At 46.8% G+C, this 22,141-nt stretch overlaps 1 protein-coding gene across 2 annotated transcripts in view; it reads right to left on the reverse strand.

The window, feature by feature from the left end:
• Positions 1 to 22,141, reverse strand: part of LOC141265261 (intraflagellar transport protein 70A) — an 82,845-nt gene that overhangs the window by 47,688 nt on the left and 13,016 nt on the right. For both annotated transcript variants that reach the window (XM_073678105.1, XM_073678106.1), the window contains exons 4-9: positions 21,129 to 21,185; positions 19,669 to 19,804; positions 16,860 to 16,964; positions 16,470 to 16,598; positions 13,686 to 13,735; positions 10,724 to 10,876 (exon numbers count right to left, since the gene is read on the reverse strand). In XM_073678105.1, coding sequence (XP_073534206.1) covers positions 10,724 to 10,876; positions 13,686 to 13,735; positions 16,470 to 16,598; positions 16,860 to 16,964; positions 19,669 to 19,804; positions 21,129 to 21,185 — 630 coding nt within the window. The remainder of the gene's footprint in view (positions 1 to 10,723; positions 10,877 to 13,685; positions 13,736 to 16,469; positions 16,599 to 16,859; positions 16,965 to 19,668; positions 19,805 to 21,128; positions 21,186 to 22,141) is intronic.

Consider the following 22,141-nt stretch of genomic DNA (forward strand, 5'->3'; position numbering starts at 1 on the left):
GGCCAATAGCCCTGCTGCAGTGTGTACAAACTTGGTAAAGAACTACAGGAAGCATCTGACCTCTGTAATTGCAAACAAAGGTTTTTGTACCAAATATTAAGTTCTGTTTTTCTATTGTATCAAATACTTATTTCATGCAATAAAAAGGAGATTTTTGTGTGCTCACCGTAAAATCTCTTTCTCTTAACCTCTAATTGGGGGACACAGGACCATGGACCATGGGTGTTATGCTGCTGTCCACTAGGAGGCGACACTATGCATAATCTGAAAAAGAATAACCGTGGCTCCTCCTCTGCAGTATACACCCCTGGACGGCATCAGCCTTCTCCAGTTTTGTACAAAAGCATTAGAAGGAACGTAACATGGATAACATAACCATGCCTATAAGAAGGCAACTATGTACGAGCTCAAAAAAACAATATGAGAACTCAACATAATAACGGCCCGGAACGGGCGACAGGGTGGGAGCTGTGTCCCCCAATTAGAGGCTAAGAGAAAGAGATTTTACAGTGAGTACACAAAAATCTCCTTTACTCTATTGCCTCATTGGGGGACACAGGACCATGGGACGTCCCAAAGCAGTCCCTGGGTGGGAAGCAATGGACGAATATTGTGTAGACGGGCCCCTACAATTGGGGTACCGCTGCCTGCAGAACACATCTACCCAGGTTCGCGTCTGCTGAGGACTGGGTATGAACCCTGTAGTGTTTGGTAAACGTGTGTAGGCTAGTCCAGGTGGCTGCCTTACACACTTGTTGTGCCGAAGCCTGGTGCCGAATGGCCCAGGAGGCCCCTACCGTGCGTGTAGAGTGTGCCCTAATACCTGCTGGAAGAGGAGAATTTTTGAGGCGGTAGGCCTCTTGTATGGTGGATTTGATCCACCTGGCAAGGGTAGCTTTGGAAGCTGGCAGACCCTTGCAGCCGCCTTCCAGAAGAAGGAAAAGAGAATCAGACTTCCGGAAGGGCGCAGTCATAGACACATAGGTACGCAATGCCCTGACAAGGTCAAGCGTATGCAGAGCCTTCTCCACTCTATGAATCAGGACCGGACAGAGGGATGGCAGTGAAATTTCCTCATTGAGGTGGAAGTTGGACACAACCTTCGGAAGGAAGGATGGGACCGTACGGAGAACTACCTTGTCCTGGTAAAAAGCCAGGAAGGGCCGTCTGCAAGGGAGTGCTGTCAGTTCAGACACCCTGCATAGTGAGGTGATTGCCACCAGGAAAACCACTTTCTGGGATAGAAGGTGGAGTGGGACTTCCCTAAGGGGTTCAAAGGGTGTTTCCTGCAATGCTGTCAGCACCAGGTTGAGGTCCCACGTTTCTAGTGGTCGTCTGTAGGGGGGAACCAATCGGGAGACCCCCTGAAGAAATGTCCTTACTTGCGGCTTGGTAGCAATGCACCTCTGAAAAAGCACTGAGAGAGCTGATACCTGGCTCTTAATGGAGGCCAGGGACAGTCTGGCCTCCAGACCCGATTGGAGAAACCCAAGTACCCTGGGGAGGGAATAAGGGTATGGGGTCTGGCCACGAGATTCACACCAGGTAAAGAAGGCTTTCCAGATACGGTAATAAATCTTAGCAGAGGTTGGCTTCCGTGCCCTGATCATGGTTCCAATTACGTCCGGCGAGAACCCTGACTGGGTTAGAACCCAGGTCTCAATGGCCACGCCGTCGAATTAAGGGCCCCTGAGTTCTGGTGTTAAAACGGGCCTTGTGACAGAAGATCCGGGCGGTCGAGGAGACGCCAGGGGACGTCTGCTGTGAGCTGTACGATGTCGGCGTACCATGTACGTCTGGGCCAGTCCGGTGCGATTAGGATGGTTGGAACTCCCTCTTGCTTGATCTTCCTCACCACTCTGGATATCAGGGGGAGAGGTGGAAAAGTGTACAGGAGCTGGAACTGGGTCCAATCCTGAACCAGGGTGTCTGCTCCTAGCGCCCGCGGGTCGTGAGTTCTGCCCATGACGTTGGAGACCTTGGCATTGAAGTGGGATGCCATTAGGTCCACTTCCGGAGTCCCCCAGCGATGGCAGATCTGTCGAAAAACTTTCGGGAAGGAGAGACCACTCTCCCGAGTCCATTCCTTGCCGGCTGAGGAAGTCTGCTTCCCAGTTGTCCACACCCGGAATGTGGACCACAGAGAGAACCGAACCTGTGTCTTCCGCCCAGTGGAGAATGTGTGTCACTTCTCGCATCGCCTGGGCACTGCGGGTCCCCCCTTGGTGATTCACATATGCCACAGCCGTGGCATTGTCCGACTGTACTTTGATGTGAGAGGCTGCTAGTAAGTGATGGAAGTGAACTCTATCTTGTATCCCGAAGACACTAGCTCCCTGACCCACCTGTCTTCTGTACTAGGCAGCAGACTTGATGAAAGAGCAAAAGTCGGCCGCCTACAGGTGGGGTGCCTTCCGGAGTCCGTGAGTCATGATGAGGAGGAAGTCTGAGATTTTCCTCCTTTGAACTTTGACTGGCCTGCTTTTGACTGCCAGGTCTTGTCCGACTTTTGCGTCGACCACGAGTTGTCCCTGTGTAGTGAGCGGTTTTGTGCTGGCCGCGAGGCGGACCAGCCCGAAGAGTTCCGAAAGGATCGGAATCGAGTTTGGTTACGCTTCTTGTAAGTGTGTTTGGGCTTCAGTTGGGGGAGAGAGGTACTCTTACCCCCGGTGGCGTTGGATATCATCGTGTCCAACTGTTCACCAAAAAGTCGACCACTGAGATACGGGAGGTGCTTGAGGGACTTCTTTGAGGCTGCGTCTGCTGTCCATTCCCGCAGCCAGAGGATACGCCGAATCGTGATGGCGTTTGATGCTATCCCTGCTGCACCCCTTGCAGAATCCAGAGCTGCATGAAGCATATAATCTGCTACAACTGCTATTTGAACCGTTTAGTCCGACAGCTCAGGAGCAGATACTTGGAGGCCAGCTTGTAACTTTTGGGCCCAAGCCAGGATGGCCTTGGCAGCCCAAACTGAAGCGAACGCGGGAGCCAGGGAGGCCCCTGCGGCCTCGAAAATTGAAAGATCCATGCGTTCTACCTGCCGGTCTGCCGTGTCCCTGAGGGTTGAGCTATCTGGCAGTGAAAGGAGGGACTGTGCTGCTAGCCTAGAGATTGGGGGATCCACTTCGGGTGGATCTGTCCATTCCTTGGTGGTCTCCTGTGGGAAGGGGTACCACGCCTCCAGATATTTGCGATTGGTAAACTTCTTCTCAGGCTGTGAGAACTGCTTTTTAAGGATCGACTTAAACTCTGGGTGGTCAAAGAAGACCTTAGGCGGCATCAGAAGTCCTTCAAAGGAAATCTTGTGCTGTGGTGCCTCCGGAGGCGGATCAGAAATGTCCAGCACCCGATGGATGGACGAGAATACGTCCTCAACTAGCGCTGTATTGCTAGGGGGGATTGGGATCAGAGACCCTTCAGTTTCCTTGTCTGAGTCGGAATCACAGATGCCTTCCGAATCCTGTGTATCGCTAAGGCGTCTCCTGCTGGGTGAACCAGGGTGGAGGCCTTCTCTGGTCGGGGATCGCTGCGGAGAACTGCATTGTCTGTCCCTGGTAGGGGACGGTCTAGATGACCTGGAACTACGGTGTCTCTCCCTAGAAGGGGATGACCGTGTGCTATGGGATGACGCAGATGACCGTGACCTGTGGGTCCGCTTGTGTCCTGACCTAGACGTGGATGTGCCCGGGTCGTTATGTGCCTGAGTCGAGCCTTCTCTTTGCTGGGTAGCGTTCATAGCCGAGGCATGACTCTGCAGAGCCTGAAGCAATGTGGAGGTTAGGTTATCTATAGACTGCGTCATAGATTGCGACATCTGAGTGACCCATTCCGGCGTGGCATTAGACACCGAAGCATTGGCAGGGGCTTCTTGGGGCTCTGGCACAGTAGTCTGGATGCAGTCCCGGCAGTGCGGGTAAGTGCTAATGTAGCGCCCCGAGGGTTCGGCCGCTACAGGGGTATTGCACCTCAGACCAGAGGTGTGATATTCCACTCCCAGGTAAGGATGGAGTATGGACCAGGACTCAGTTAGCTGCATACAGCACACACACCCCATTTCCGAGGGACAGCTCAACGGTGCTCCCACTAGACAGAAGTGCAGGCACGACCGACTATGTCCCTGCCTGGAGTGGGGAGGGGGGTGGAACACCCAGTGCTGTAAGGGCAGATAGGGGTTGGTTCCTGAGCATAGGAAGGAGCCCATTGGTTGCTGGTCACCTGGGCTCATGGTCAGAGGGAGGTATAAAAGGTGGGCACCATCTTAGATCGAGGTTCAGTTCAGTCTGTGAGGAGAGGAGAGCTGACAGGGAGCAGCAGCTCAGGCTGAGTGCTGCTCCAGAGGCAGGCCTAGAGAAGAGGCCGGAGCCTGAGAGGAGAAGGAGAAGTGGGCCTGGAGAAGAGGCCAAGGGAAGGAGGAGAAGACAGAACAGGAAAGAAGGAGAAGGAGAGAAAGAGAAACAGAAGGGCTCAGGAACAAGAAGGTGGAAGGGACCCTAAGAACCCACGAGAATCCAGGGTGAAGGGTCAGGCAGATTAAGGGTACCGGATCCCAAATTGGTGGAGGAGAAACTACCCTCAGCCAAAGACCGGTCGTCGTGATCATTTATTGGTGCGACACCTCATCAAACCTGCTAGGAAGGCACCATATAGGACAGTGGAGGACGGGGCCCACGTTTAACCGCACAAGTCCGCGGCAGCTGGACAAAAGTGGGTCACTGGTGAGGCAGGCCAGAGAAAGGATTAAAGGGGGTCCTGTGCCATGCTCCTGAACTGCCTGGGAGTTGACCAAGCCCCGCACCTGGTGGACGCAGCACGGCTCGGGCGGTCACTACCTGTACAGAAGTGACCTGAAGTACCTGAACTGTGAGTAAACGACATTGGACTGCAGTACGTTGTCTGTGTGCTCTTTCGCTCCTCCAGCACTATCAGCACGGGGACTCTCACCACCATCACTCCCACCATCCACTACACTGCCCTGGGGCCGCACTCTTCCCGTGGGGAGTCACACCATCCCAGCTGCATTCATCATCGGCCCCAGCGGACTGCCTTGCAGCGGCGGTTCCTAATAACCGCAATCCACGGGTGGCGTAGTCGGACATTATCAATAGCACGTAGCAGACTACCATTGGTCTGACCACCCTGAGCCGCGGGACCGGGCCGCCACTACTACTCCCAGCGTCTCACTATTGCCCGGTTACGCGTGCCCCACGGCCCAGGGGCGAGTCAGCTTTGGCGTAGTCGGCAGGATTTCGTGCCCGCTAACCACGGGTACTGCGCGCCTGAAAAGAGACTGTTTCGTTGTACTAAAGATGGCGCCCGCCCTAGAAGAACGAGCGCCATAATGTGCGCGCCAAAAGACCACAGGAGGCCGCCTCCCATCGTGGGCCGGGTCCCAGAATGGCGCCAAAGAGGAAGCCCGCCCCCAACAACCATGAGCACTGCTGTGGAAATGTCCGTCAACGTGGGGGGGCTGCCCCTGAGAGTGATTGTCAGCAGAATGCCCCAGGACCACCCCCCATGGGGGCGGATAGGAAAGAAAACTGCGGGGCAGGGGGTGGTCTGGATCAGTCCAGACAGACCGCACCCGGGAATGGACGCCCTGAGCAGCACCAGCCTCCTGGCCCGAAGCCTGCTGCAGGCCGAACCGCTCTGCAGCCTAGCAGAAGTCCTAGCGCAGCTCCCCAGAGATCCGGAGCGTGCGCAAGCTGCACTGGAGGACCTGGAGCGGAGGATGGTCCGGGCGCAGCAGAGTGCACTCACCGAGTGGAGAGAGGATCTGGCCCGGCAGGCCGAGACCCACCAGCGACAGGCCTCAGCCGCACCCCGGGGTTTGCCTGCCTCTGAGGACGGCGCAAGAGGAGAGAGGACCGGAGGCGACGCCGCGGAGGGAGCCACGAGGACTGAGGCAAGTGAAGGGGACGTCACCACCCCAAGCCCAGCACCCGCAAGCCTGCCCCAGCCTCCCGTCGCAGCACCAGAAGCCCCACTCACCGCACCTGTTGCCGCGCCGCCACTGCTCCCGGCTAGGCCTCAAGCGGCGAGCGCCGCGGCCACGCCCCGCCCAGCGCCACGCCCCCGGGCGCTGTAAAGCAGGAAGCATCATCGGCCCGGTCGCAAGGCCTGGATGACCAGGGCGCCATCGCCAAGCCTGCGCCCCTGTCCCGGATGGGACTGCCACCTAGCGCAGCCACAAGACCCCCGGCCTGGTCGCAAGGCCGAGTGCCCCCAGGCGCTGCTCCCAGATTAGGTCCCCCCACTATACCATCGCTGGGCGTGGACCTATTGGCACATCACACCGGTCCGGATGTACTGCCGCTGGAGTGGCCGGCTGAAGTGACCGGCAATCAGCCATGGAAGGCCCAGCCCCCGCGCGAGCCTCTGATACCGGCTCCTGAACCCGTCGAGGTCACCCTACCCCCACTGGAGGATGTCCAATTTGCGTGGGACCCCACCAGCGAGAACTTGATGGGGTTCTCTCAAGAGACCCGGGCAGACGCGGTCCGTCGTCTGGAGGCCTGTCACCAGCAACTGGCGACCTTTGAGCGGGAGCGACGAGAGAGGCGCGTCAGGGAGGAACGGCTCCAAGCCCAGAGTGCTGAACAAAAGCTCAAGGCCCGCCAAGACCCCCAAGCAGCCCGTGGTCCCCGAATCACCGGGACCATAGTCAAGTTCCACATGGAGAACGGCTGGGGCTTCATCAGGGGCCCAGAAACCGCAGGCGACGTCATTGTGACCCGCAGGGACGTGGAGAGTCATCTACCTGAGGGACATCGTGGCCGTGACCTATACCCTGGTGATGTGGTCGCCTTTACCCGCCACGTAGGTGCAAAAGGACCATACGCCTTACATGTCCATCGGCTCACCGAGGAGGAGCTACAATACCGCGGCTATGAGGAGAGCCAAGAGGACCCGGACGGGTCTGAAGAACCATATGAGGAGGAAGAAGGAGCATATGGAGGACACCGCTACTAGTAAGTAGCAAAGTACCTGTGTACATAGTTACCCGTCAGGGTATCAGAACTGTTTTTGGGACTGTTCCCGTCTTGAAAGTGTGGTCCCCGTTGGGACAAATATTGAACTGTTACCTGTGTGCCCCTCATCCCCTACTAGGCTGAGGACTGTGAGCAGCCATTCCCTTCCCAAAACTGGCCGAGGACTGAGAGCGGTCAAATCCCTTGTATATAGTTGCGCTTCCTAAAGCGCCCCCTACTGGTTTTATACAAAAACCGCAACGTCTACCTCAAGATTTACTGGACTGTTGCACCTTTACCTGGTCGCAAGTTGCACCGCGGCCATGATCCAAGAATCCAAGAATGTGCTTTACTTAAAAATGTTTTACATGAGAAAGCTTAATATGCTGCTAGGTGATAATGCAAATGTTTTACAAGGTGTTTTATATGACAAAAGAGTTCCAGAGGCATTAGCAAAGTGTTTTATAATAGTGACAAGAAAGGAAAAGTGTGTCCCATAAAGGGAATTGAACCGTATTGCCTGTTTTCTGATGTGAAAAGTTTTAAAAAGTTTGCATGTCCAGTGTTTAACTGTTTTTACTCTTTTCCAGCCGAGGACGTGCTGTGCTTTACCAGGGGGGAATGTAGCGCCCCGAGGGTTCGGCCGCTACAGGGGTATTGCACCTCAGACCAGAGGTGTGATATTCCACTCCCAGGTAAGGATGGAGTATGGACCAGGACTCAGTTAGCTGCATACAGCACACACACCCCATTTCCGAGGGACAGCTCAATGGTGCTCCCACTAGACAGAAGTGCAGGCACGACCGACTATGTCCCTGCCCGGAGTGGGGAGGGGGGTGGAACACCCAGTGCTGTAAGGGCAGATAGGGGTTGGTTCCTGAGCATAGGAAGGAGCCCATTGGTTGCTGGTCACCTGGGCTCATTGTCAGAGGGAGGTATAAAAGGTGGGCACCATCTTAGATCGAGGTTCAGTTCAGTCTGTGAGGAGAGGAGAGCTGACAGGGAGCAGCAGCTCAGGCTGAGTGCTGCTCCAGAGGCAGACCTAGAGAAGAGGCCGGAGCCTGAGAGGAGAAGGAGAAGTGGGCCTGGAGAAGAGGCCAAGGGAAGGAGGAGAAGACAGAACAGGAAAGAAGGAGAAGGAGAGACAGAGAAACAGAAGGGCTCAGGAACAAGAAGGTGGAAGGGACCCTAAGAACCCACGAGAATCCAGGGTGAAGGGTCAGGCAGATTAAGGGTACCGGATCCCAAGTTGGTGGAGGAGAAACTACCCTCAGCCAAAGACCGGTCGTCGTGATCATTTATTGGTGCGACACCTCATCAAACCTGCTAGGAAGGCACCATATAGGACAGTGGAGGACGGGGCCCACGTTTAACCGCACAAGTCCGCGGCAGCTGGACAAAAGTGGGTCACTGGTGAGGCAGGCCAGAGAAAGGATTAAAGAGGGTCCTGTGCCATGCTCCTGAACTGCCTGGGAGTTGACCAAGCCCCGCACCTGGTGGACGCAGCACGGCTCGGGCGATCACTACCTGTACAGAAGTGACCTGGAGTACCTGAACTGTGAGTAAACGACATTGGACTGCAGTACGTTGTCTGTGTGCTCTTTCGCTCCTCCAGCACTATCAGCACGGGGACTCTCACCACCATCACTCCCACCATCCACTACCCTGCCCTGGGGCCGCACTCTTCCCAGCTGCATTCATCATCGGCCCCAGCGGACTGCCTTGCAGCGGCGGTTCCTAATAACTGCAATCCACGGGTGGCGTAGTCGGACATTATCAATAGCACGTAGCAGACTACCATTGGTCTGACCACCCTGAGCCGCGGGACCGGGCCGCCACTACTACTCCCAGCGTCTCACTATTGCCCGGTTCCGCGTGCCCCACGGCCCAGGGGGCGAGTTACTACCACTTGGGAGAGTATTGCTGCAGGCTGTACAGAGTGCATAATAGCAGTCCTGCCTGGTTCTCTTGGACCTTGAACCCAGCATACTGCACTGGGGTGGCTATGCAGAGGGCCCTACAGGGGTGGCTATGCAGAGGAGCCTGGACTCACAGCCGAGGAAGAACTCCAGCTGTGATCTTATCCCACCGGTGTGCCCCTAGGTCCAGCGCCGAAGATCCACGGTCCTGTGCCCCCCGGAGACTGGCTGGTCTTCCCTTATCCTGCAGCAGATAATGGCCGCTGGAGTAAAGTTAAGAAAGAAGGGGGGTGGAGAGCTGAAAAGGGCGGCAGAACTGTGTGAAATCGCGCCCTTTCAGTCTCGATCCGCCCCCTCTATGACACTGTATTTGTCATCCGGGGGGCGGGCCGGGGAGAGGAGGTGGCGGCTTCGGCTAGGCCGAAGCCGCGGCCTAAATTAGATGCCTGATGCCCAAAGGGACTGCAGGCCAGCGCAGAAGTCCGGGAGGGGGCCGGATCTGAACCGGACCCCCCCGGATTTAAAGGCAGGATAGCGGTGGGGTATAAGCGGAAGGGGGGGCCCTGTGAAGAGTCCCTCTGAGGCACCGTAGAGCTGGTGCTGCCGCAGAAACAGGGCGCAGGGAGGCCTGTGCCTCTGTTGTGTTCTGCCTGCGCTCCCTCCGGTCCCGACAGGAGCCCGCAGCAAGGCTGGGGTCCCTGGATTCAGCCGTAGTGTGCTGGCTGCTGGGAGCTGCTGCCTGTACAGACCCTACCTGAGGCGTTTCAACCTAATACCCCCAGGGGGGGATTAGGGAGGTGCTATTGTCACCGTCAGGGGGCTATATTCTCGCCTCGACCTCAACCCAGAAACAAAAAGGAATTGGGGAAGGAGGGGGGTCTCGACTTCGAACCAGCACCCGAGGGGCTGGGGAAGGAGCGACATGGGGAATAGTCATCTCAACTTCAACCGTGCACCCCATAATAAGGGGCCGAGGAAGGAGCCATGCCGGGAGTCTCGCAGTAGACCCACTTTTCTTCATCTGTAATCCAGTCGGTGAAAAACGGAGTAAAAGTTTTAGGTGTGCCTCCTATGCGACACTAAGCAAAAACTGGAGAAGGCTGACGCCGTCCAGGGATGTAGACTGCAGAGGAGGAGCCACGGTTAATCTTTTACAGATTATGCATAGTGTCGCCTCCTAGTGGACAGCAGCATAACACCCATGGTCCATGGTCCTGTGTCCCCCAATGAGGCGACAGAGTAAATGCAAATTAATTATGTAAAAATCATATAATGTGATTTTCTTATTTTTCTTTTAAGATTCTGTCTCTCACAGTTGAAAGGTACCTATGATAAAAATTACAGACCTCACCATTCTTTGTAGGTGGGGAAACTTGCAAAATCGGCAGTGTATCAAATACTTATTTTCCCCACTGTATATTAGCTGAAGACGGATTTTACTCTTGAATTGAGAATGAATGATCAGTCCTGGAGGAGAAAAAAGCAGATTTCTCTAATGTGATAAATTACAAAGTTTCTTATTTTCACCTGTAATATTGACTCATGAAAAAAAAAATAAAAAAGTGACTATTACACTTTAAATCAAGAATCAGAACAATAAGTAATATTAGGGAGTTTTACACGTTTTTAAATCTTTTTGATATCTAGCATTGCTGGGACTGTATTCCTGTGTCTATAAATCAGGTCAGGGAAACAATTTAGGCTTACAACCCACCAGGGTCAAACTGATGTGTGGTGAGAGAGCATGACTTCATTAGAATTACTAAGTGCTTATTAAAATGCTCTGCATGTCCCAATAAAGACACGGAAATATTAACTTATAGGATCCCCTACCTCATACTTGCAGTACAAAAGTAAGAGATTTCCAAATGTCTCCGGAGGAAAAGGATTTTGCTGCAACAAAAACTGCAGTTTCTCAAACCCTTCAGTGGGTTTGGCCTCCATGTTCATCAACGCTTGATTGTGAAGAGTGACGGGGTCAAGTTCCTGTGAAAATCAGATCATAAGTAAACAGGTACAAATAATTGCCTTAGTAAATTACCCTGGCTGCATTTAGGAATACTCCATCCAGACATGCAGCTCCTAGTTCAGCATAGTACAACGTGTCCACTCCTACAACTTCTTGTGATAAAATTTGGCAACATGCTGGCAAGCCTTGATGGGCTGCAATTCACATGACAACCACTAGATGGCCACATATAAATGCATATAGTATAGACCAGGGGTCCCCAACGAAAGCCATGAGCGTTTGCCACTTTTTCTTCATTAAGGTATATTCACACAGTTTTTGGACGAGGATTTACAAAAGGATTTTTACTACAAGTGTAAAAAAAATTGCTTCCTTAAAAATAACATAAAAAATAAACAGCATTGTGTGCAGAACAGGAGCTTTTTCTATTAGAATCAATCGGAAGCTTATTCAAAGAGTATTTAAAGTCGTTTTTATGTGAATTTCGGTGCAGAATCTATTTCTAAATCCTTGTAAAAAAAACTCTGTGAACGTACCATGAGATCGGTGGAGTTCCAACTCCTGTAAGTAGGATTTCCACCTATCAAACATATATCGCTATACCGTAAATGTCACAGACAGTAATACCCCTTTAATTCTCATTGCGGCCCTTGAGATTTGTTCAGTATGATAATGTGGTTCTTGGACCAAAAAAAGGTTGCGCACCACGTTTTTTTTAGGATATGTTGAGCCAATAGAAAAAGTAAGGAGACATCTGAAGAATAATACACAGGATTGTGAACGATCCTCTCAGCAGTGCATGATATAATAATCATTTATCATATATTAACAGCATTCTGTATCCAGGTAGACAATGTAGTGTTCACATACCAATAAAGGCATTAAACCAATACTACACATTGCAGGTTCTAAGTAAAAACGTAAAAAAAAACCCTTAAAAATATATAAACCCCTCTCCCCCCTAAAGATATAAAGGTTTAATACACTGTCCTTTTCCCTGAAAGAAAATAACAAAATATATAAATTAAAAAAAATGTGCGTATTTGATATCACTGAGTGTGTAACGGCCCAAGCTAAAAAAATACCGAAATATTTATTCCTTATGGTGAACACTGAAACACAAAAAATATGTATCGAAATGGCTTCCGGAAAAAAACATGGAATAAAAAGGGATCAGAAAGTTGTATTGACCCCTAAATGTTACCAATGTTAAAACTCCTGCAAAAATCATGCCCTAATACTATTGACTGAAAAATAAATGTATGGCTCCCAGAATATCGCAAATCAAGCCAAAATTTTTTTAATTAGTTAAATTGCTATTCTCATGTTAGGAAATTGGTATAGTTAGTTAGTTAGGCAGTATGAAAATAAGCAAGTTTGCAATTGACTTGCTTTTTCTATCCGCTGTCATTCTCCTGCTATGGCTCTTACTACTTATAGCTCGTTGCCAAAGGACCGACCAACCCTGCTGTCTAAGAGTAGGGGATGAACATGCGTAATAGCTACATTCAAGGCTGAGCTCTCAGCTCATTAATTTCTACAGAGCAGATATTTATAGCACTGCTCACTTTCCCGATGAGCTGCTGAGCGGTGCACTTGCTCAAAGACACTGTTATTACTATAGACTATAGAACAAGCGCACTGTCAGTCACAGTAGCATGTCCAGGTCAGCAGCAATACTGATCAATGTGGAGCACCCACCCCAGGCAACAAGGAAGTTAGTAGGCTGGGGAGAGGTGCCACTTCATTTTTATCTCAAAATGAACTATGTAAGATGGCCGCCGGTCAGGTCCTTGAGGGGAGATATGTATCACCCAGGTTGATAGCTTCGGTGATGTAAAACAAGGAAAGCATGCTCCAGCACACATAGTGCTGAGAGGGTTAATAGGGGGTATCAGGGCTGTTTTTTTACAAGCAGTCATAAAAGTTGGGGGGGATTGGTTGCTCACATATCCCCAGCCCAGGGCGTGTGAATAAAACAGAGACAGAGTGTCTCAGTTGCTGTCTGTGTCTGGAGACGTGTGGATCTCCAGAGTGTTGATCTGTGTTAGGACCTAAGGACTGGACTCTAACCTGAGCAGGCGAGGCTGCAATGCTGTTTGGACATTTTACTTTGTGTTTCCACTTTGTGCCGGAAAAGGCTGTGTTTGTTTTGTTTTGCTTCCTGAGCGGTTTATGCTGTTTTAATAAACCGGCCTGGATTTCACTAAAAACGCTTCTCTTCCTACCTCAACCGCAGCCGAGTGAGTACCAAACCCTACAACTACTACTACGACTTCTTCAATAGAGTTACATCTATTACATAGTGTAAGAAAGACTTGCCACTCGCTTCTTCACATAGACTGAAATATTTTATTGTTCATAGAATATTTCATTGTTCCTGATCACCCTCATTCTCTTACCCCCTTTTTTTGCGCCCTTTGCTTTCTTTTTTGTTTCTTCTTCCTCCTTCCTCCAGATTTCCAATTTGGATGGACTAATATGAGGATGAGCTCCTCCTGGTCAGACCTTGGTAACGCAAGATTTCTCCTCTAATAATGGTTCTATAAGATGACTTCCAATTTTTATACTTGTCTGTGTAATTTTGTCTTTACATGTATGTAGATTTGTATTCAATTTTTGTATATATCTGTTTTTGCCGGACAGACTGATGAAGGTCTTACTGACCGAAACGTCTTGAATCTGGAATTTCTATGAACAATAAAATATTTCAGTCTATGTGAAGAAGCGAGTGCAAAGTCTTTCTTACACTGTTTAAAGGATTGGGGTCCTACTTGTGCACCGAAGTATACCCGGAAGTGCAGTACATAATGACCACAAGTTTACCTCTTCTGATCGTGGAGGCATGTCTGTCAGAGCGTCTTGAGCTGCTTCATCTACAAGGACAAATGTAAAAGCACATAGTGAGGAAACATTTAGTACTGTATGCTACTGTAGTTCATATATGTATTATATCATGTTATACACTGAGATCATATGTGATGGGCCTGTATCTGCTAATTTACTCAGTGTCTGAGCTCTGATAATGCCAACCTCAAGGGAAAGATGTCTGTAACTCTCTTTTATAGATAATGGATACATGCAGAATATCACTGTTATGTCCTGGATATGGATAAGATGTAACGCTTAATCCTAATCACGTATGACACAGAAAATGCTTATTAATCAATAACTGGATCGATAAACCCATCCCTAAAATAATTATCAGCAGGACTGGCTTGGGAAAAATGGCCGATAAATGCAAGCTATATGGGGACCAAACTATTTTATTAATGAGCACCTATACAAGGCCAGAAAGAATTCAGGGCACAAAATACAAAGTTCCTCCTCTTGTTGTCCTACCCCCAGTGGTGTGCGCTCGCCATAACCAACCGATATGGGCCTCCACGGCAACGGGTGTGGTCTACTCCCCACCCTCATCTTTTGCTGCAACGGCTGTATAACACAGTTGGCATCTGCTCAATGCGGAGCATGATCAGCATCTTGACTGCGCTGTACAGTTAAAGGGGTATTCTCATCTCCAAAATCATAACCCAATATGCAGTATAATAATATGTTATTATAATAATTATTAAATTAAATAAAAAATATATATAATAATTATATATACATATATATATATACATATATACAGTACAGACCAAAAGTTTGGACACACATTCTCATTTAAAGATTTTTCGGTATTTTCATGACTATGAAAATTGTACATTCACACTGAAGGCATCAAAACTATGAATTAACACATGTGGAATTATATACTTAACAAAAAAGTGTGAAACAACTGAAAATATGTCTTATATTCTAGGTTCTTCAAAGTAGCCACCTTTTGCTTTGATGACTGCTTTGCACACTCTTGGCATTCTCTTGATGAGCTTCAAGAGGTAGTCACCGGAAATGGTTTTCCAACAATCTTGAAGTAGTTCCCAGAGACGCTTAGCACTTGTTGGCCCTTTTGCCTTCACTCTGCGGTCCAGCTCACCCCAAACCATCTCGATTGGGTTCAGGTCTGGTGACTGTGGAGACCAGATCATCTGGCGTAGCACCTCATCACTCTCCTTCTTGGTCAAATAGCCCTTACACAGCCTGGAGGTGTGTTTGGGGTCATTGTCCTGTTGAAAAATAAATGATGGTCCAACTAAATGCAAACCGTATGGAATAGCATGCTGCTGCAAGATACTGTGGTAGCCATGCTGGTTCAGTATGCCTTCAATTTTGAATAAATCCCCAACAGTGTCACCAGCAAAGCACCCCCACACCATCACACCTCTCCTCCATGCTTCATGGTGGGAACCAGGCATGTAGAGTCCATCCGTTCACCTTTTCTGCGTCGCACAATGACACAGTGGTTGGAACCAAAGATCTCAAATTTGGACTCATCAGACCAAAGCACAGATTTCCACTGTCTAATGTCCATTCCTTGTGTTCTTTAGCCCAAACAAGTCTCTTCTGCTTGTTGCCTGTCCTTAGCAGTGGTTTTCTAGCAGCTATTTTACCATGAAGGCCTGCTGCACAAAGTCTCCTCTTAACAGTTGTTGTAGAGATGTGTCTGCTGCTAGAACTCTGTGTGGCATTGACCTGGTCTCTAATCTGAGCTGCTGTTAACCTGCGATTTCTGAGGCTGGTGACTCGGATAAACTTATCCTCAGAAGCAGAGGTGACTCTTGGTCTTCCTTTCCTGGGGCGGTCCTCATGTGAGCCAGTTTCTTTGTAGCGCTTGATGGTTTTTGCAACTGCACTTGGGGACACTTTCAAAGTTTCCCAATTTTTTGGACTGGCTGACCTTCATTTGTTAAAGTAATGATGGCCACTCGTTTTTCTTTACTTAGCTGCTTTTTTCTTGCCATAATACAAATTCTAACAGTCTATTCAGTAGGACTATCAGCTGTGTATCCACCAGACGTCTGCACAACACAACTGATGGTCCCAACCCCATTTATAAGGCAAGAAATCACACTTATTAAACCTGACAGGGCATACCTGTGAAGTGAAAACCATTTCCAGTGACTACCTCTTGAAGCTCAAGAGAATGCCAAGAGTGTGCAAAGCAGTCATCAAAGCAAAAGGTGGCTACTTTGAAGAACCTAGAATATAAGACATATTTCAATTGTTTCACACTTTTTTGTTAAGTATATAATTCCACATGTGTTAATTCATAGTTTTGATGCCTTCAGTGTGAATGTACAATTTTCAAAGTCATGAAAATACAGAAAAATCTTTAAATGAGAAGGTGTGTCCAAACTTTTGGTCTGTACTGTATATATAATTATAAATTAATAAGTTATAATAATACAATAAAATGTAATAATAATAACATTAGCAAATACCTCCAATTAGAAATGTAGTATAGTTCTTCAGATTCACTATGTTGCTTACCCCATGTGCAGGGCATTGCAGTCATTTAGGTATCCATGGTTACTACCACTTACAAATCACTGTCACTATATGAGTGATCATAACCATGGATACCTAACCTATTGCAATGCCCTGCACATGGGGTAAGCAACATAGCGAATACCTCTTTAGGTTAGGGTGTACAGGAGGATTAAGGACATCTTTCATGAATATTAGCCTTATATGAGGTACTTAAACTAAAGACAGAGATGGACTTACAATTTTTCAACTGATATTCAATGGCAGCCTTTAGATTAAATGCTTCAATCAGTGCTGTTTCATGCAGTACTAAAGTATTACCCACGCTGCGGACATCGATTCCTTCAGTTGTCATGCCGACGCCAAGCTCTGGATACACAGAAATACAGGATGAGAGTGCCGCTCACACTGCCTCATCGGACTCTTTACACTCATACATAGTGATAACAACGACTATGTGAAATGCTGATGACATAGGAATACAAGCCACTAGTACATGGCTCACTACCATTGCCTCTTTATTGACATTGGCCTTTCCTTCATACACAAGAACACCAGATAGCTGCATGTTCACATTACAACTAAAGCGTGCAGTATTGTACATCCCAGAGATCTACCACTGTAACTTACCTGGATGCTCTCGGATTCCATGCTCTATAATATCGGAAATGTACTTTAGAGCAGGCACGTATTGCTTCATGGTGTAGTAACACAAGGCAATGCTGTAGGACAAGTCTATCCAAACACAAAAGAAATAAATCATCATGCCAAAAATATAAGGCAAATAAAAGTACAAAAGTTTTTATTTACTTTATCTACTAGATAATGATTTCGGCCAAATGAAGATAATTACTGCTATAATGATATTTACATCAATAAAGAAAGTAAGTACATTTGATGATATGGCTATGGCTTAAATTATTATTATTATTATTTGTTAAAGCACCATTAATTTCAGGGTGCTCTACAAGTGAGGATATAAGTACAATAAACATGTACATGTAAACACTAAGGGGGAGAGGACTACAATCTACAAATTTATGGGGAAGGAGACAATGGTTTAAAGGGTTGGTTGATGGGGGCAGCGGGGTTACTGCAGGTTGGAGGCTTTCCTGAAGAGATGAGTTTTCAGGTTATGTCTGGAGGCTTCGATTGTGGAAGACAATCTGATGTGCTGAGGTACTGAATTCCAGAGGATGGAGGATGATTGGGAGACGTCTTGGAGATGTTTATGTGAGGAACAAGGAGGTCTTGTAAAGACCCCAGATTACGTGTGAGGAGGTTTCAAGAGGTTAGTTCGTAGATGTTCGGGGAATACAGATTATGATAGGTCTATTAGGGGGAGTGAATGAGGCGGAGGGAAGATGATGAGTTCAGTTCTGTCTACACTGAGTTTTAGTAAGCATGATGAGGAGGATATGGATGATAAACACTCTGGGATTTGGACAGCAGAGGTGTGACTTCTGGGCCAGAGAGGTTTACTTGATTGTCATCATCATAGATCAAGTATTTGAAAACACTCTATGAGTCTCAAGCCAAAGGTATAAAAGGAGGGGTCCCAGGAGAGAGCCTAGATGTATACCAAAAGAGGGAGGAGGTAGTGTGGGAATGGGAGACGCTGAATGTGCGGTTAGTAAGGTATGAAATTATCCAGAAAAGGCCAGCTCTTTGATTGCCAATGGATGAGAGGATTTCCAGTAGAAGGGAGTGGTCAAGTGTGTCAAAGACGTAGGACAGGTCTATGAGGAGGAGTACAGAGTATTGTCTATGTACTTGGGCAGTTAGCAGGTTGTTTGTGACTTTGGTTAGGGCCGTTTCCATGGTGTAGTGGGTACGGAAGACAGATCTTAGTTAGTCAAAGTGTGAGCTGAATGAGAGGTGGGAGGAAACGTCAATGTGGACGTGTTCTTCAAGGAGTTTTGAAGCAGATGGGAGTAGTGATATGAGAAAATACATAGACATAGAGGACAGGACAAGGGATGGCTTCTTCAGGATGGTGTGATGGTTCTGTATATGAAAAAGGAAGGGAATACACCAGAGGTAATGATAAGTCGAAGAGATGAATATCAAAAGACTGACCGGCACTTCCAAATCAGAAAACTGGTCTGTACAGGTGCTTACTAAGAGTAACCATCTCTATATATACCATAACTAACAAATAAAGCTGCACTCTGTAGCGTTATAGTATGTATACATGAACTATAGGAAATGTGAGCTGCATTACTGCTCTAGAAAATAGGAATAACTGAGAATACTTAGCACATGAATTGGCCAATTTATTATTTCCAGAGCAGTAATGCAGCTCACATTTGCTATATTTCATGTATACATACTATAACGCTACAGAGTGCAGCTTTATTTGTTAGTTATATTTAGAGATGAGTTATGGGGGATAAGCACAGTGGTGAAGTTATGGAGGAGGTGGGATAGGATAGGATGAAGGGCACGAGTGGTGAGGTGTGACTTGGAGAGAAGAGTGACAAGCTTCCCTAAAGTGATGGTGGGGAAAAAGGTTATGGGAGAGGGGGGTGGACCCATTATGCAGCAGAGTTTTGGGGGTTGTAAAATAAAGCTTTCTCTGATGTGGGCAATCTTGTTTTTGAAATATGAGGCAATGTCGTCCGCTGAAATGAGGGCTTCACGGTAGGGGTTGTGGGATAGATAATCTATGAGGCTTGTGAATTATTATAGTTCAGTGTATCACCTTGTTCTGAATGCAGAATAGATGTAAATGCATATCACAAAATAAAGGGGCAAAAGTCGCCCAGTGCTTCTCATCTCTGAGACTGAAAACGGCTCCAATACATTGCCAACAATTGGTGGGCATCAATCGCGCGGATCAAAACTTACCACATATCAAATCTTTCAAAATACTAGAAAAATGTCAAAGTAAAACGAAAACTAAGCTGACTAAGAATACATAAAGCATGTGAATTTTGTGTTATCGTTCAAAAAAATCTGTAAATTGTGGGAAAATCGGTAAATGATCCAAATGATTACACCTATTGCAATACTATAATACGCTCCACTCCACCTTAGAAAATGTGATGTCTCTGCCGCTTAGGAATTACATTCACTCCTAGTTTAGGACTATTCAGCATCTAGAAAATGCTATAATATAATCCAACACATGCCGGTGACAGGCTCTCTTGGCCTTTAAGGTTATGTGCATGTTAAGCAGAAATTTCTGCACCAAGATCGCATCTCTTCGGAGGAAAATCGATGTGTAAACTACGCACCTTTTTTACATGCATTTTTCAAATGTTTTTTCCCCTATTCATTTGAATGGGTGAAAAACATTCCAAAATGCTGAAATAATTGACATGCCGCATAGTTGAAGCTGCGTCTTGAGAGTCTGGTCTCTACTTCTAGTAGTATAGAGTGTCCAGATTTTTTTTTTAGCAAAATGAACAGAAAAATCTTTGTAGAATCTCTTTACCTTGCTTATACCCCACAACTTGCATGGCAGTGATGAATTTTTTGCAGGCTTCTTCATATTGTCCTTCTTTGTACAGCAAACATCCCAAATTAATTTCACTATCTGGATCATCAGAAGGTATCTGTTCCACCAAACTCTATCAGATCATATCAAAGAGACGATTAGTAGGATGCAATAATAATATCATTCTAAAGATAATAATACAATAAATAACATTATAATAATAATAATCTTTATTTTTATATAGCGCTAACATATTCCGCAGCGCTTTACATACATTATTGTCGCTGTCCCCATCGGGGCTCACAATCTAGATTCCCTATCAGTATGTCTTTGGAGTGTGGGAGGAAACCGGAGAACCCAGAGGAAACCCAAGCAAACACGGGGAGAACATACAAACTCCTTGCACTTTAGCACTTCAGTTTCAAAAAAAAGAAAACATAAAAGGAGTGGCCAGAAACTAACACTGATTTAATCCCAAATGTCTATCTATTTAACTACTTCTTTTTTAACCAACTTCCTGTTAGATGACGTCTCGTTTGAGAATCCACAGTGTATTCTGGGATACTCAAATGAGAGGTTATCAGGGGGCAGAGGCTGGGTTCACTGAAGAAACCTCTGCCCCCTCCCTGATACAAAGTGTCATCAGTGACCTCCGTTTCAGGGGATGGGCTAGTCCCTGCTCCACTGAGCATGCATCGGTTGTTAATTGCAACCGACACATGTTCAGTAGAGCAGGGACTAGCCCAGTTGATTTAGGATTAAATCAGTGTTAATTTCGGACCACCCCTTTAAGTTCACTGCTATACTTGTATCTACTGTTCGCTCAAAGAAGACCTGTTACTTGCTAAAAATATGTCATTTTTTTACCCGGTATAAATGCACCTCATCATTCCTGAGATATAACCTCTTCCCTGAATGAAAGTCTTTTTAAGCCAAGTGGGCTTGGACCTCAACTCTTTACTATGGGGTCTAGAAGGTAAGAAGGGGTCATATTTCAGGAATAGAGTGCTGCAGGAACAAAGGAAAAACAACCCCAAATTCAGGAAAACAGCAGCATTAACACCATTTTTTAGCATACAGAGACAAGCTGCAGCTGCATGGAGGAAATTATACTACAGTCCTTAGTCGTCTGGATTTGAGTCAGCTCTGGGGTGAGGTAAATGTCTTATTAGAAAGTTCACGTCGATCTTTACATTTTTACCCCTGCCTGTTTCCTCTCCCTTCCCTCTCCATATAATAGGTTGAATCACATAAAAGCACAGAGAGCTAGCAGTCCATCTTATCTGAGAAAGATGGAGTTGAGCTGTTTTCACAAAATGATGGCAAGTTCAGGAGGCAAGAGGAGAGGAATGAGTGGAGAAAAAAGCGGATTTCTCTGATAAGATACAATATATTACAAAGTTTCTTACACTCACCTGTAATGTTTGGTAAAAGTACATTTTAAATTAATTTCATACCTTAGCTCCTGATAAGTCTTCTTCTCCATATTTAATACAAGCTTGTAATTTCAAAACCTAAGAGAAAAATAGAGGTGGATCAAAGCTATAATCACAGTGATAGGACAAATATATTTATCACAAGCTATCTCCATCTGTATTCTGTTTGGGGGTCTTCAGGGAATATGAAATGTTCCTACAGTTTATAAGGATGCACCTAATTGTAAAACAATTGAAATTGCTATATTTTCTGTCTTGTATTGTACTTCTAACATGCTAAGATGTCCTAAAAGTGGATCTTCACATTGAAGCTGGCAATATACATGAGTCAATGCTGAAGTGGGTGACCTTCACCATCAATGGTTCTCGTTTTTCCATCCAAAGGTCCAATTACAAAAGGGACAACACTACAGTTGTAAGTTGAACAATATTATGTTTTCTTATACATGCCAAAGTCTTTGAAAAACATACCTCGCCGCAATCGTGCCCATGACTTGGGCGGCGAGAATCAAGCAACAGGTTCCTTCAACCCCTTAAGGACCAAGCCACTTTGTACGTTAATGACCGGGCCTCAATTTTTAATTTGACCAGTGTCACTTTATGTGATAATAACTCTGAAACACTTCAACATATCCAACTAATTCTGAGAATGTTTTTTCATAACATATTGTACTTCATGATAGTGGTAAAATTTGTTCGATATGATTTGCGTTTATTTGCGATAATATCAGAAATTTGGTGAAAATTTTGAAAATTTCACTATTTTCAAAATTTTAATTCTTATGCCCTTAAATCAGAGAGTTATGTCACACAAAATAGTTAATAAATAACATTTCCCATATGTCTAGTTTACATCAGCACAATTTTTGAAACATAATTTTTCTAGTTAGGAAGTTAAAAGTTGACACGCAATTTCTCATTTTTTCAACAAAATTTACAAAACCATTTATTTTAGGGACCACATCACATTTGAAGTGACTTTGGGGGTCTATATGACAGAAAATACCCAAAAATGACACCATTCTAAAAACTGC

This window comes from Phyllobates terribilis, unplaced genomic scaffold (genome assembly GCF_046119375.1).
Source record: "Phyllobates terribilis strain yellow unplaced genomic scaffold, ASM4611937v1 Scaffold_4__5_contigs__length_816908805, whole genome shotgun sequence".
Lineage (NCBI taxonomy): Eukaryota > Metazoa > Chordata > Amphibia > Anura > Dendrobatidae > Phyllobates > Phyllobates terribilis.